Source organism: Bison bison, unplaced genomic scaffold, assembly GCF_000754665.1.
Source record: "Bison bison bison isolate TAMUID 2011002044 unplaced genomic scaffold, Bison_UMD1.0 scf7180017864241, whole genome shotgun sequence".
Taxonomy (NCBI): Eukaryota; Metazoa; Chordata; class Mammalia; order Artiodactyla; family Bovidae; genus Bison; species Bison bison.
Genome location: NW_011494813.1, coordinates 3,955,915 through 3,971,685, shown reverse-complemented (window position 1 = coordinate 3,971,685; position 15,771 = coordinate 3,955,915). Strand labels below are relative to the sequence as shown.

At 42.0% G+C, this 15,771-nt stretch overlaps 1 protein-coding gene across 2 annotated transcripts; it reads right to left on the bottom strand.

The window, feature by feature from the left end:
* Positions 1-1,021: 1,021 nt before the first annotated feature.
* On the bottom strand, positions 1,022-8,458 carry LOC104993650 (nuclear receptor coactivator 2-like). Of its 2 annotated transcripts, XR_825853.1 has the most exons (3): positions 6,153-8,458; positions 5,913-6,017; positions 1,022-3,405 (listed from the first exon to the last, which is right to left on the bottom strand). XR_825853.1 is itself a non-coding variant. In XM_010846975.1 (2 exons), the coding sequence occupies exons 1-2, from the start codon at positions 5,996-5,998 to the stop codon at positions 3,216-3,218; spliced, it is 276 nt and encodes a 91-aa protein (XP_010845277.1). In that variant the 5' UTR covers positions 5,999-6,017; the 3' UTR covers positions 1,022-3,215. The 2 variants fall into 2 exon arrangements, 1 of the variants encoding a protein (XP_010845277.1); XM_010846975.1 differs by lacking the exon at positions 6,153-8,458.
* Positions 8,459-15,771: the final 7,313 nt, after the last annotated feature.

Sequence of the window (15,771 nt, the reverse complement as noted above, 5' to 3'; positions counted from 1 at the left end):
ATTCTTTGTAAGTTATGGCCACAGATTTTCACCATTTACTAGTATACCACATAGGAAGAAATATCCCGCTTCAGTATTCAAAAGCAGGGGTCATGGTTCAAGTGCAGACTCTGTGTGCTTGGTCTGCTGCTATGAGGGGTACAGCCGCATGATGCTCTTGTAGAGCTAGCGTCTACCAAACCTGGGGCTCAGAAAGCGCTTCAGACAAGGGAGGATAACTTATTTAGGTAGCTGGTAACCCCCCCTCCAAATCCCCATCCTTTGGGCCATCATCTTTCATTTTCTGCCTTTATTCCCAAGCTTGTGGAATGGGGAGGAGCAGCTGATGGCCAAGCAGACTTGAGTGAAAGACCCCAGCCGGCCGGGCCGAGCTGCCTAAGCTTTGGACTGGGGTGGGTTTCTTTTATGGGAGCCCGTCTTCCAGACTGTGTAGCCTTGAGTGTGAGTCTCATACAACACGGCTTAACCCCTCAGAACAGCGAGGGTTTTATTCACGCTACGACCTGTGACAGGAATACAAATGAAGTCTGGATGATGCGGTAAAGATGATGGTTGGAGTCTATTCACACTGACTGGTAGCTGGGCGGGTGGAAGCGCACAGAGAGAAGGAAGGGTTCCACTCTGTCCTTCATGCTGCTTTTGAACATTTGCTGGCTGCCAGCTCCTGAGAAAAATCAAGGTGGTGGCACAGAGCCACACAGAGTGTCCACCTCTGGTCGGCGGAGGCTATGCTGAGTTCTCTGGCCCCAGAAAAATGTGACTTTCTTCAAATGACCCTGTAGGGGAGGGCAGGCACAACCATGTCCCCACCTTTTCCCTCCTCCTTCCATCTGAAAAGGAAGAGCTCACGGTATGAGATGTGAGCATAGATGAAGGAAAAAAGGGGTTTCCCAGGTGACACTAGTGGTAAAGAACCTGCCTGCTAATGCAGGAGACATGAGACGTGGGTTCAACCCCTGGGTTCGGAAGATCCTCTGGAGAAGGAAATGGCTACCCACTCCAGTATTCATGCCTAAAGAATCCCATGGACAGAGAAGCCTGATGGGTTACAGTCCAGGGTGGCAAAGAGTTGGACACAACTGAGTGCCTCAGCACGCAGCACACACGAAGGAAAAAAATGCCTTTCTTCTGAATGTGGGAAAGATGTCTACTGAATATGCACTAAATACTGTGACAAGTACTTGCTGGGAATGTTTACACAGCTCCTTATTTCTTCAACAACCATGCAACCTAGAGGCTGTGATCCCCAAATTCTATATGAGGAAACTGAGTCGCAGAGAGTGAAAATAATTTGCTCAGGTTCAAAAAGTTTGTAAGGGACAGAACCAGGATTCATGCCTAGCTTCCACCTGGTCTGATTCTAAGGTCCCTGCTCTTTCTAAAAAACAATTTATTAAACTAGCAATAGTCTTAAAATATCAGACTGGTCGAGAAGTGAAAAGTATGCCTGGACTTTTCGTTGGGGTTTTAACTTCTGCTTTTCCTTTTCAAAACACGTTACTTTTCAAATTAATGGGAACATTATTGTAAGAGGGAGACGTGACAGGGCGTTTATTGTTGCTGCTTCTTGGGTGGTTGTGGTATGCGGCCTTATGATTACACCCACAGTGAAAGTATGGCAGAGTCCCAGCGTGACACATCTGAACGTGTTTTATGGTTTGAAGGGGGGAATACCAAGGTTTTGCAAAACTGTAAAACCTTGTGCAAGACCTTGATAGTAAAACACATACATATGTAACTGTTTTAAAGTGTGGAAGTTTTACCTAAAAATCTGATGTTTGTAAAAATGAACCATTCAAAATCTCCAGAAACATAAAACAAGAAGCTTAGTGATTTCCCCACTGTGATGATATCAGCATCTAGAAATGTGGCAACTTCAGAGCACTGTAACCTTGAACCAGTTATTTCTCCTAGAAAATTTTGGGACTATGATTTTATCCATTTGCTTGTACCAAACTGAGATGAAACTGAGGTTGTTGATAACTAGTGAATCTTAAAAGAAAAAGAAGAAGAAAGAAATTAAGGCGACTAAGGCAGGCATTGAATAGCCTCTCTGTGAAAGCTGAACATTACGATGATATAATTTTGATGAGAAACCGGGAAATATTCATTTTTAGAGTGGGCTGCTATCAGAATCTGTCTTGTGGATGCTATGTGTATGTGTTTCAGTTCTTAGAAGACAGAACTATACTTGTAAAATTACATATATAATTTATATATATAAAACTTAGCTCAATATTATCTGTATGAAAATGGAAAATGTTATGATGAAAATATGCAAACAATTAGGATTTTATGATGAAGGGCAGCAGGCAAAGCTGCAAGCTCACGTGTAGAAACAAGACATTATTTTTCTAAAATCTGCCTCTTTTAAACGTTATATAAAAAGCAGATTAAAAAAACAACCCAATATGAACTCCAAGAGGATGCATTCAAAAACAGATGACAGGAGGTAACTATCTCCCTGGCCCCAAAGGAAGGCAGTGTATGAACACTTCGTGAGCATATATTGGCCCTGGGCGCTAAGATGCTGTTCGTACTTGCCTAATACAATTTTTTTTGGCACTACAAAGTCCGATGTGATTTTTAAAATACTATCTTCTTGAATTTTTTTCTACAGGCAAAAATATCAAAGGAAAGAGGCAGAAAATGAGCTAAAGAGAAAAAAAAAAAGAAAGACAAGAAAAGCCCAGGAAGAAAGCTGTCATGTTCTGTGTTTCAACTTCACAAAAGAGTTCTGTCTCGAGGTGGAGCCTTTCAAATCTCTTGTCATTCGGGATATGAAACTCTAATTTAGTGGCGTGGCCAGTTGAGGTTCAGACTTAAACATGCTGACGAGCTGAAACAAGAGGTGGCTCACTTTCTTACTTCTGGTTTCCATCCTTGACTGGCTCCTCACTTGCAAATTCTGACAGTCACTCGCTCTGTGAGCTATGAAAATACCAAGGTGGTGTGGGATCAGTGGGCACCTAATTGAGTTTTACTAGATGAAAAGTTACATCACCCTGCCTCACCTTGGCCCCCTCCATCTTTAGGGGATTGCTGAAGTTTATACAGAGGCTATTTATAAACCACTGCAAGTGATACCTGCATTCATCTTGCACTGTGACATCATCTTCTCATCAATAATTTAAGCCTAAGAAATGGATTAAAGGGACTCTGAAGGGATTTCTCACACATGGAGAAACAGAAAGCAACTCAACTCTCCAAAGGATTCATTTGGCCCTCTTACCTTGTTCTTTGATCTGACGAATTTGCTTCACAGTTTCTTTTAAGATTGCACATTTGTCAGGTTTGAAGTTAAAGTTGTCTATGTCATTAAAATTAGCAAAAATCAGCTCTGCAAGTTCTTCGATATATTTATTTTCCTGTTCACGGTTACGTTTCTCGGTGCTCCTTTTGGGGCTATTATGAAAAAGATAAGAATGTTAACTACATCCGAATACAGACAGCAAACAAAAGTTAAATCCTGAATTTTCCCCAGATGTTGTTGCATTTTTCTTTGTTTGTCTTTAAGTCAACCTTGTCCCAATTGGTAATTACAAATTCCCTTATGCAATCATTTGTTCAATGTGTTTAATGTCTCCCACTTGACTGTATGCTTCGTAATGACAAGGATGATCTGCCCAACACTGTGCTTAAAGCGACACTTGGTACAAACAGGCATCAAATCTATTATTAAATAAATAAGAGTTTTAGAAAGGGAAAGGAGCTCATGCTTATAAAAAATTTAAGATTAAGAAAGGGAAGTTAAACTAGTTATAACAGGAGTGAATAAACTTCACGGCAAAATAATGAAAATAAATCTTCATCATTTCATACACTTCTTTAGGATGTTAATAATTAAACCCAACGGTCTTTTAAGATAATGTTTAAAAAACCACAGTGCAGCTAGAAACAAAAGTGAAACTGACCCAGGGTCTCTGTTAACTGTTCAGCTGAATGACATGCAAAAAGTAAACAAATGGTCCAAGTTCAACTTGAGTTTTAAAACGTTAATGGAAGGGAGGGGAAAAATAAAAATTGGCAAGATCTTCTCATCTGAATTTGATGAAAGAGCAAACTTAGAAGTTCCCTTTGATAATTACAGGGTGTTATTTTTTTTTTCTCAAATACAGCACAGAGTCCACTGGATGACATTCTAACAATACAATAAATAAGAAAAGTACACTGTTCAGAGTAGCAGCTTGCTATGTTCTTAATATATAATTATTTGTATGTAATACCAATCTATAAAACTTTGTAATTTGTAATAGAGATTCATATGCTTGCATTTACATATTAGCATTATCTTCATCAACTAATAAACCTAAGACAGAACACAGTTTCTCTATTTTATAGTGATTGCATGATTTGTCCAAGATCACTCAGTGACCAGAACTGGGTTTTGCTAAGTCTCATTTTCACTCCTGGCTTCTATTTTCTTAAGTCTGGAGAAAGGAAGGCCATGGCTGCCATGCACTAAAGAGCCAAATTCCAATTCTGGATCCTTCTACCCCTTCCACCTCCCTCCATCACCCCAGCCCCCAAAGATACCAACTAAATGACACACGGGTGAGAAGGGGAAACAGGGGTGGTGGGAGCCATGCACACCCCTAGAACCAGCAGAACACTGGAAGAGAAGAGGCTCTATTTACCACCCGCCTCCTTGGCCAGGACCATGGGCTGTGAAGGCAGTTTGGCAGACAGGCTGAGGCTGGCCAGGGAGGACCACGGAATCCAGAGGGTGCACACAGGAGCTGGGGACGGGCTGTAGTGTGGTCAGTGGCCATTCAATCTGCTTATTTTGCTTGGCAACTAGATGGGAAAAAGGCTTTCTGCTCTGTCTCCTGCTCCCAGTGCTCTTCCCTGGTATTCCTCACCCAGTCTTTCTATTGGCCATTGAATACAAGTGGCTGTTTAAATGTTAAAAGTATTTACATGATTTAAATCATCAAAAGAGTGAAGTCTCTCTTCTACCTCTGTTCCCTAGTCCTTATTCCCCCCAATAGGTAACAACTCTTGTGTCTCCTAATTACCCTAAAACCATACAGATTCTTATTTTCTTTTTCTACAGAAATGGTAGGATACTATACACATTTTCTGAATCTTGCTTTTCCTCTGTAACAATATTCTTAAGAAATTGCTAAATATCAACCCATAAAGAGTGTCCTCACTCTTTTTCAGAGCTATATTGTGTGTGGATGTGTCACAACTATTTACATAGCTCCCTACAAATGTTTAGGGTTTTTCTAATCTTTTGTGTTTATAATCTGTGTTGCAATGAGCAACCTCATATATAAGTCATTTTGCATGTGTCAACATATATCATTGGAAAATTCCTAGAAATGGAACTGCAAGTTCAAAGAGGATATGCATTTATAATTTTAACAGATACTGTGATATTACCCCATATAGAGGTCATAACAACGCATACTTCCACCCATAATATATAACATGAAACTTGTTTTAAAAAATTATTTGTTTTATTCACTGAAGATCCTCAGTCTTTGTAATCAACTCAAAAGCAACAGGATTTAACATTTCATTTCTTAGAAGGAAAGAAAGAGAAAAGGAAGAAAAAAAAAAGCTGGTACTTCTTAGCAGCAAACCTTTTTACTATGGGATCTCTTGTCTTTTTGACCTTCTAAAAGCAAAAAGGAGTAAAAATGTGAAACATTCAAGATTATGTAGAATAAACTGGTTTTAAGAGTCAGAGTACACAGGGAACCTAGAGGAAATATGGAGCTTGCCTCTACTTGTAAGAATAAAATCTGCAACCGATCAGCATATCTAAAATACAAGTTAAATAATATGTATCCAAAGGCTTGACAGTTAAGGAGAAAAACCAAAGAGAGCATGTGAATCAAGTGTGAAACAGATACGATAAAACCTCAAATCCAAGGCTCAGGTGTGCGTGGTGAGAGTCTCACCTGGGTCCGAGCTGGTCAGGACATTCCTTGCGCTTCCGCGTCTCTGCCCTGGATGGGTCAGGGGTGTTTTCTCCCATCCCACTCATCTTGAACACATATCAGCAACTGAAACAGAAAACACAGAGAAAGCAAGTGAGGAGAGCTGATGGTCAATTCCTAATGAGAAGACTTTTTTTTTAAGTAACCCTGCTTAAGTTAAACAAATGTCAAGGTGAACAATTAGAAAACAAACAAGCCTACCTCAGTGGGCCCACTCCTGCAACAGGAGCTGTATGTCAACAGCACCTGAACTACGATCTGCTGGCCGGTGTTTCTGCTGCCAGCCTCCAGTTTCAGGAGGAATGGTGCCCCACGTGAGAACTACAGGTGCTGTCAGGGGCTCCTCCCAGTCTCTGTTTGGGGTTGGCCAACATCACATCCGTACTGCAATCACTCACTCGTGACAAACAGCCCCGGGAAGAGGCAGTGCCTCACCACGAAGCTGTGCTTCCAAATCTGACCAGGTTTCTCTGACACCCCTGTCCTGGCGAGCAATATCCCTCAAACAGGATCTCCCCCCGCCCCCACCAGGCCCTCCTCTCCCAGTGGCTCCCTCCCTTAGTAGTGACTTCTCACATCCTGCCACCCAGACTCTACCTCCTTCCCTGATTCTAGCTGCTATCACCGAAGGTCTTAAGATGCACTCAAAAGATCAGGAACATTATTGACCTTAGTGGGGGAGGCCACTTATTGGCCCGCTTACTGAATTCCTTTCCCTAAGAAAATAAAAGGATACATAGTAAGAGAATCAGTGTGTTCACATGGGTCATCATGAACACCATCAAAATAACAATTTATATCTGCCAATAACAAGAGCGACAGAGATTTATGTTTCAAAAGAACTATGCAAAAGGACTGGCAAAGATTTTGAGGAAATGGAAGATGGTTGTTACTCAAGGTGTTTAATAATTGCTCAGCAGAGAAAAAACCGCAGCCCGAAAAGTTTAACTCAGCATTTAGCAATCTCTCCTTGAGTTCCAATTCTATGCCTCTTCCTCCTGCCTTGTGTCCCCCAGGCTTTGAAAACCACCTTCACCCTCCTTCACTTCCTGCAGTGGCTTCTCATCCTATCCAGCCTGGAAAAATCAGAGGGAAGGGCGAGTTGGGAGAAGGTCAGGGGCTTACAGATGATGCTGGAAGAATGACAGGTCCATTGAGAGCAAGGACAAGGAGGCAGGTGGGCTACGAGGGCCAGGCAGGCCCGAGGGTGAGAGCACCGTCACACACCCATCCAACTGCCCGGCTGTGCCCAGGCTAGGATCTGGGTGCTCCAGTCAGCGCTCTCATGTCTTCTGGCCTCAACTCTGATCCAAGGAGGGAGGGGAGTTATTTTTTTTTTTTTCTCGAGGAATCACATGTAAGGAGAACTAACAGACACTGGATCAGTTGAGGCAGGTGGTGCCAATTACATTCTATTCCAGACACTGCATCAGGAGGGGACGATTCTGGAAGCCAGTGTGGGAGGTTCCTGATGCTGGGAGTGACGTAACTAAGCGTCAAGGCCCCATGGTGCTCTCACAGGTTTGGGCTGATCAATATAATCTGTGTTTAGTTACTGTTCATTTAGCATTTATTCTGCACCAAGCAATTGCCAGATATAATTTAATCAGCAAAAACAGACTATGAGAAGCTGGAGAGCAAAGAGGCAGGAACCATACCCAAGCTTCACCACGTTAGTTACGGGACCTTAAGAAGCTGTCTCTCGTGCCTCGATTACCTTTTCTGTAAAATGGGGATAATCATTATCATCCATAGCACAAGGCCATGGAGCGGCCCAGCAAAGGGTGGAAGTGGGGCTGACATACAGCTTGACATATTCTACTCTTTGCTACAAAGCTACGGTAAGGGGGTGCTTCATCAAAGTAGCCGTTCTTCCTCGAATCACGAGCCACAGGTCAGGTGCGAGAAGCACCAAGATCTGGACTGCCTGGCTCCCACGCTCTAATCCCTACCCCTTCCCTAAATATCACTCACTCATTCCTTCAAAGCCTGCCTGCCTGCTGCTGTGACTCAGGCTTGGCGTGTGAGGGCCATGAGAAGGGATGTGTCTCTCTAGAAGAAGATGGGGGAGAGGAGAGAAATCCATGTAGGAGATTTATATAGGAAAAGCTCCACTGAAGAGAAGCAGGCGTCCTTTGTACTGAGACACTCTGTTAGTGGGGAGGAAGCAGGGTCTGAGCTGGGCTGTGAGCAGGTGTGGCAGTTGCTAGGGCATTGCAGGAGCTATAAAAGATGGGGGGCTTCCCTCGTGGTCCAGTGGTTAAGAACCCACCTTGCAATGCAGGGGACACCAGTTCGATCCCTAATCTGGGAAGATCCCACATCTGTGGGGCAACTAGCCCCATGTGCCACCACTATTGAGCCTGCATTCTAGAGCCCGGGAACTACAACTACTGAGCCCACCTGCAGCAACTACTGAAGCCTACCTGTCCGAGAGCTGGTGCTCCGTAGCAAGAGAAGCCACCTCAATGAGAAGCCCGCACGCTGCAACTAGAGAAAGCCCATCCACAGCAACAAAGACCAAGCACAGCCCCAAACAAAAATAAATAAATCAATATTTAGAAGGACAGACGGGGAAGCAAAAACACAAGAACCCAGCTCTGATGACACCTTCCAAACATTCCCTTTCAGTATCTCTCCAGAACCACAATTCCAATGGCTTCACTCACGAGCATGTAAAAAAAAAACAACCCCAAACCATTACTCAACCAATCTGAGTGAGCTCTCAACGAGTGACCTAGGGGATTTCCACTCTGGAAATCGCTTTCTATGAATCAAAAAACATTTTTATCATCTAAATAGAATCCCCAATCTGTAACAAAATACCCCATATAGAAGGTATATGTGATAAGTTTGTTGATAAAAAAGCCACCAACCCCCAAAAGCATTTAATAGTAATACTATCAGAATGATCAAAGAGCTTCTCAACATTTAGCTAAATTAAGAGACTGATTTACTTAAAAGTCGTATATACTCAGTTTGGGGATTTAACATTAACGTCAGCATCATCTACTTTTACTTTTCCTCAAATGTATATCAAATAATTGTAACTCTGCATGAAGGGGCAGCACTGACACATTTCAACAAAGCTCTGGACAGAAGGGAGGTGTGAAGCCAGGAACACAGGGTTCTGGTCTAAGTACAATAAAACCATTTGAGCAGAGTTGTAAAGAACCTGCCTACCAATGCAGGAGACATAAGAGACTCGAGTTCTCCCTGGGCTGGGAAGATCACCTGGAGGAGGGCGTGTCAACCCACTCCAACATTCTTGCCTGGAGAATCCCATGGACAGAGGAGCCTAGCAGGCTACAGTCTTTGGGGTTGCAAAGAGTCGAACATGACTGAAATGACCTGGAGTGCATGCATGTTTAATATTTCACTTGAGCTACCAGTGGTAGCTCAAATGGTAAAGTGTCTGCCTGCAATGTGGGAGACCTCAGTTCGATTCCTGGGTCAGGAAGATCCCCTGGAGAACGAAATGGCAACCCCCTCCAGTACTCTTGCATGGAAAATTCCATGGATGGAGGAGCCTGGTAGGCTACAGTCCATGGGATTGCAAAGAGTTGGACATGAGTGAGCAACTTCACTGGTTCACTGGTACCTACCTAAGGCTGGCTCACAAACCACTCTATTTGTAGCTTTAAAACGTCACTCGTTTTCTCTTTAAGTTATTTAAATGCCAACTTTCCCCTTTTATTATTATGCGATGGCACCTTAACCCAGCTCCCCTGGAGGCTCAGATGGTAAAGAATCCACCTGCCAATGCAGGAGATGGTTCGATCCCTGGGTTGGGAAGATTACCTGAGAAGGGAATGGCCACCCACTCTAGTGTTCTTGCCTGGGAAATCCATGGAAAGAGGAGCCTGGTGGGCTACAGACCTTGGGGTTGCAAAGAGCCAGACACAACTTAGCAACTAGACAACCTTCAACACATTTCTTCAAAATCTAAAAATTTCAGCTTTTCAAATTTCTTGTTTTTCTGTGTCTGCCCCATATGCCGTCTTTTTCGAGCAACTTCCCTGGGCTATCTGTGTGTGTCCAGGACACATTGCCCACCAACCTTTAAACCACCAAAGGGAAGGAAAAGGACAGGGGTGTGTGTAGTCACTGGTCAAGTTGGGGACAGGCGGATGCACTCTGCCAGCTACAGTAATCAGGCTGAGATGCCCCGATTGAATCACTGCTCATCTATAGGGAAAAAAGACTCTCAGATGGGAAAAAAAGGAAAGAGTGAATTGAGTACTGGAGCAGGGAGAGGAGGGTGGGGAAGGTGGTGACAGGAGCAGACGGCTCCTGCTTGCCTCTCTGCTGCCTGCCACAGGGCCAGAAGCAGGCGGAACCCCACAGCACACATGCGGATTTCCACTCTGCTCCTCAGCGGGGGAAACTACAGTGACAGGACCCTCATCACAGACAAGAACCAAAGGGCTCTGATCTCAACCTTTCTAACTGATGCTCTGAACCGCCTGTCAAGCCTCAGCTGGCAGCAAGCGCTAGTACTGCATGACAGAACACAGGTGTGCAAGTGTGTGTGCACACACGCCTAGGTGAATTAGTTTTTTTGCCACCCAAATAAGAGATAAAACCCAAAGACAGACAGATCTATGGCTTCGAGTATGCATGTGTGCATGCTCAGTAGCTTCAGTCATATCTCACTTTATGGGACCCTTTGGGCCGTAGCTTGCCATGGGATTCTCCAGGCAAGAACACTGGAATGGGTTGCCATGCCCTCCTCCAGGGGATCTTCCCGACCCTCGTCTCTCACGTCTCCTGCACTGGTAGGGGGGTTCTTTACCACTAGTGCCTGGGAAGCCCTCCAGTCTGTATGCACACATAGAAAAATCACTGAAAATAAACTGCCAGGCATAAACTGGGAAATTGGGACCGACATATACACACTACTATATGTAAAGCAGGTAATGTGTAAGAACCTACTGTATAGAACACGGAACTATACTCAATACTCTGTAATGACCTAAATGGGAAAAGAATCTAAAAAAGAGTGGCTATATGTATATGCATAACTGATTCACTTTGCTGGGCATCTGAAACTTAACACTGTTCAAATCAACTAGACTACAATGAAAATGTATTAGAAAATAAATTGTATATAGAGATGAGTTTTAATGACTTTTGTAGATCAAAGTTAAATATTAATTTCCAACAAAGGGAAGGAGATGGAGAATACAGAAGGGCAGCATTGAAGCTTCAGACATTTTATTTTGTGAGCAGGTTTAAACTAACAGTTTCTTAAACGGTCTACATGTTTTCAACATTCACATGAAATTAACGTTCTTGAGCATTTCTTTCTGGATTCTGAAATGTTCAGTATAAATCATAAAAACTGAAAATGTCACAAGTAAACTCCTGGGTCGTACCTGATAGGAAATTACAGTCATTGAGAATAAGCCAGTTTCTACCAAATACTGGGGGCAGGGGGGTGCGTGTGTGAAAGGACAAGACTGGAAAAGAAGTTTCAGTTTGTCCATTCTTGCTATTTAGAGCAAAACAATAGCTCTGCTGTTACTGATAGCACATCTTCCCTTACATCCTCTGATGTCAGCCTGTACAAACTAGACAGTAGAGCAAAGAACCAATGTTTGATTTTCTTAAAGTAACAATACTTTGGGCAGGGGTGTGTGAGTAAACAGTGTCAGTTTAATGCTTAGCATAATATGATGAAAGCAAAATAATATGTTAACCCTCAACATAGCTTAAAAAAAAAAAGCACTCTTCTTGCATGAAATTCATCAATGCAACTTACAAGGTAACAAAGCAGGTGTTCAAAATACAATCTCATGCCATTAAAACCAGTTAATCATCCAGAATTCATGTAAACGGTAATGTGTATTTTATCTTTTATCGGTACTGGCCATCTTCCAAACAGGGCCTGTAAAACTGTCAGATTTATTACATGCTGAACAAATTCAGTTAAAGAATAAATAAGGATAATACTACTGCTGAAATCCAAACATAATAAGTGATCAAACATCAGATCTCTATTGCCATTTTCAAGAAAGTTATAAAACATTAGCCTGCTATGAAATTCCTACTTGCAGATGAAATTTATAATGAAAGGACACACAGCGCTGTTGAAACAACTTTTCTTATCAACACCTAACATGGGGAGGAGCTGGCCGATAAATCACCCAGCTCTTGATACGAGACCAGAAAGGCTTCTATGCCTCCCAAGGCCTTCTGGCTCTTCTAAAATGCTCTCTACAAGATGCTGCTGCTGCTAAGTCACTTCAGTCGTGTCTGACTCTGTGCGACGCCATAGACGGCAGCCCACCAGGCTCCCCCGTCCCTGGGATTCTCCAGGGAAGAATACTCGAGTGGGTTGCCATTTCCTTCTCCAATGCATCAAAGTGAAAAGTGAAAGTGAAGTCGCTCAGTTGTGTCCAACTCTTCTCGACCTCATGGACTGCAGCCCACCAGGCTCCTCCGCCCATGGGATTTTCCAGGCAAGAATCCGGGAGTGGGGTGCGACTGCCTTCTCCGCTACAAGATACAGGTGACACTACTGTGTCATCTGGGGTCTGATTCTTCATAAACTTAGTAAGACAAAGAAACACTCAAGTAATACTAAAAGTGTACATACTTCTGTTTGTTTAAACAGTTTTCCATTTCTATCCTATTGAATTCATCATGAGACGATAATCTTTGAGGGCCCTCCACAGCTCAGAAGTCCATGTCAAAAGTTCGATGTAGGCATTGTTTCTCTATCACAAGTAAAAAACATTTGTTCATTCTAAACTGTAAACAATTTTTTCCTCAGAGTATACTGTGTTCCAGGAGGGTCTTGGTTTTACAAAAGCGAATTTTCTTGATCAGACTCTGAAGAAGTCTAAAGAAACACAGCATCTAATGTTGAAATATACATAATGTGCCTTAAGGATGTAGAGGCTTGAGAAAGGCAGAAAATCAAGTGGGCCAACCCTTAGATGTCAGTTAGATGATACAGCAGTGAAGACAGGGGAGGGGGAAGAAATCACTTTCTAAACAGTGTCAACTAAACAAAATTACCCAAAGCAAACAATATTTTGGCAAGACCCCAACTCTTGGCAGGAGTTAACAAATTTTCCATGCAGTACATACATAGGTTGTATGAAAGGATATATTGTTGGTTCATTCAAACAAGCAGACAAAGAAGCAACACACATACAAATACAACAGAAGCAGGACTATGAACATTTACTGAAGGCAGGGCTGAAAGGACAGAGAAAAAGACCAAACTTTTCCTTCCCACTGGGAAAACAAGTAATACATTAGCACAGTGACAGAAGATGCTATTCAACATTTCAAAACTAAATTTTAGTTAGTAAAATGGTCTATGATTTCCCCCAAAGTGTTATTTTTTACTAGATCTCAAGAACAGTTTTAACTTCATCTTTACCCGACAGTATTTTGTTTCTTGCTTTTCATACAATAAAGTTGTAGTTTACCCCATACATTACAGTGTGTATTTACAGAATGAGACTCACACAAGTGCACATTAATTCATGGAGTGACAACAGTCAGGTTGCTGCGTTTTAGGAAACTCCCTTCACATAAATCCAGAAGACAGGGCATCTGATAGGAAACAAACTCTCAGTTTAACTTCATTACCTTTGAGCAACTTACTCTACACTTGCCTTTTTTAAAGTTAACTGCAATAAGCCAAACACATACTATTACTATTATGAGATGATTTTTCAAAGATAAAACACTAACAGTCTCCAGTTGGACACAGGAGTCAAAAAAATACCACAGGCTACAACTACAGCTCTTCTCCAAGTAAAATGGCTTCACTACCTACCTTGTCTTATGCTGTTTCTTACTCCACGGGAACAGTAATGACTGTGTATAAACAAACGTTCAAGCTAAAAGTTCCTTCCTTCTCAGTGTGCTGCACTCTTACATTTACTTTTGTATAATGGCCTTAGAGTGGTATATTAGACAGTAACTAGAAGACATATTCCATTTTCTGACCGAAAGCCAATAATCCTCATGAATTTTTTAGCTGAGAGACACTTCAAGATGCCATTGGGAAGACGGTGAGAAACACATTAGGCTGCAAATGTGAGGCAGCAGCTTTTTAACACAGGCTGCAATAATCAAGTAAGTGGCTAAATTCATGTTTGCTGGTTACACAAATATTTTGCTGTAACATTTCCATCATTTCCATCTCTACAAAAGAGGGGAAAAATATCCTCTCTGAAAGTCTTCTCTTAACAAAATTCAGTGCAGAATGTGTCAGGATGAGAGAGCTTTCTAAGGTGTGTGTGTGTGGGGAGGGAGGTAGATCTTGTCTGACGATAGTGGCATAGGACAGTTTCCACTTTCTCAGTTCTCACAGGCTAAGGTCCTTAATCGCTGGTAGCGCAGACGGTAAAGAATTTGCTTGCAACGCAGGAGACCCGGATTCAGTCCCTGGGCTGGGAAGATCCCCTGAAATAGCAACCCACTCCAGTATTATTGCTGAAGAATTCCATGGACAGTCCATGGGGTTGCAAAGAGCCGGACACAACTGTGCGACTAACACACACAAGGTCCTTAGTACTGCTGCTATACCCAACTATGTCAGCCGGTGCGAACACCGACAGCCAGGAATAGCAAGACTGGGTTTTAACAAGGCCTCGGATGAGGAAACACCCAGGGAATAAGCTTCATTCCTTGCATAATGTAAGCACTTCAAGCACGGTGTACTCAGTCCATATTTAATACTTGGAAAACCAGTTCTCACCGAAGGCTTGGTATTCTGGAAAGAAGTCATCAGACTAAGAACCACAATGTAACACTTGTGTTTTGAGTTTCATAACTTGTCCAGATTAAAATTCAATTCTCTTTCTTTATTCCGAAACCCATTTTAGACTTTGAGATTAAAAAAAAAAAAAAAACCTTTCTAATTTATGAGAAAAACTTACTGAAATGGTTAAGAGAAAGACAGCCTCTACCCACATAAAAAGTATTTATTATTCAGTTGTAAAACATTTTAAAATAAATGACAATATTCTCCCACAGTGTAATATGTTGATTGCTTTATTATTATTTGCGGGAGGTGGCTAACATTTATTCAGTACTTACAAGAATTAAGCACTTTTCTTAAAAACCCATTTTGTTTTTTCTGTATGTGCAAGTACACACACACAGAGACTAATCTCTTACGGACTATCTAACCTCTCTGACCTGTTTCCATAAGTAATTTGTTCAAATTACACAGACAATAAAGGACAGGTCAGGAGTCAGACTCCGGTGTAATTATAACAGCTATCATTTACTGAGTGCTTATCACCTAGGCAGGTATTCTCTACGCACTTTATACATAGGTAACACCTTTAGTTCCTATAACTATGATTATCACCATTTTACAGATGAGGACACTGAGGTATAAACAAGCTACAGTAAGCTGGTCAAGGCCATATCATTAGAAGTTTCTTAGAGGTCATTCGTGAATCCAAACAGCTTCGCAGTTCCTAATCACTACAACATGAGCACCAAGGCTCCTATCCTTGAATACTTCCATTGAAGAGAGACAGACTTATGTAAACTACAGAAAGCAGTATATTTTAATTCAATTTGATAAATGCTAAATATGTAATTTAAAAGTACCCTTTTTTTGGCTAAAAATATAGCAGTATCATTGCAAAATGCAAAATACTGTAAAAAATGTGTAGATTCTTTCTTCTATTCATTCAATAAATAATTAATGCAGCAGGCGATGCTGTAGGCATGGAGATAGAACCTGGAAAAAAACAGGCAAGAGCCCTTGTCCTGTTAAAGCCCACATTCTAGGGTAGAAAAGAAATCTCGCATTGGTTCATAAGCAATTATACCCTGA

Coding starts and splice junctions, on each gene's coding strand:
- LOC104993650 (XM_010846975.1), bottom strand. CDS start 5,998: ATGAGTGGGATGGGAGAAAACACCCCTGACCCATCCAGGGCAGAGACG. Junction 3,406..5,912: donor CCTGACCAGCTCGGACCCAG/GTGAGACTCTCA, acceptor TTTTCATAATAG/CCCCAAAAGGAGCACCGAGA.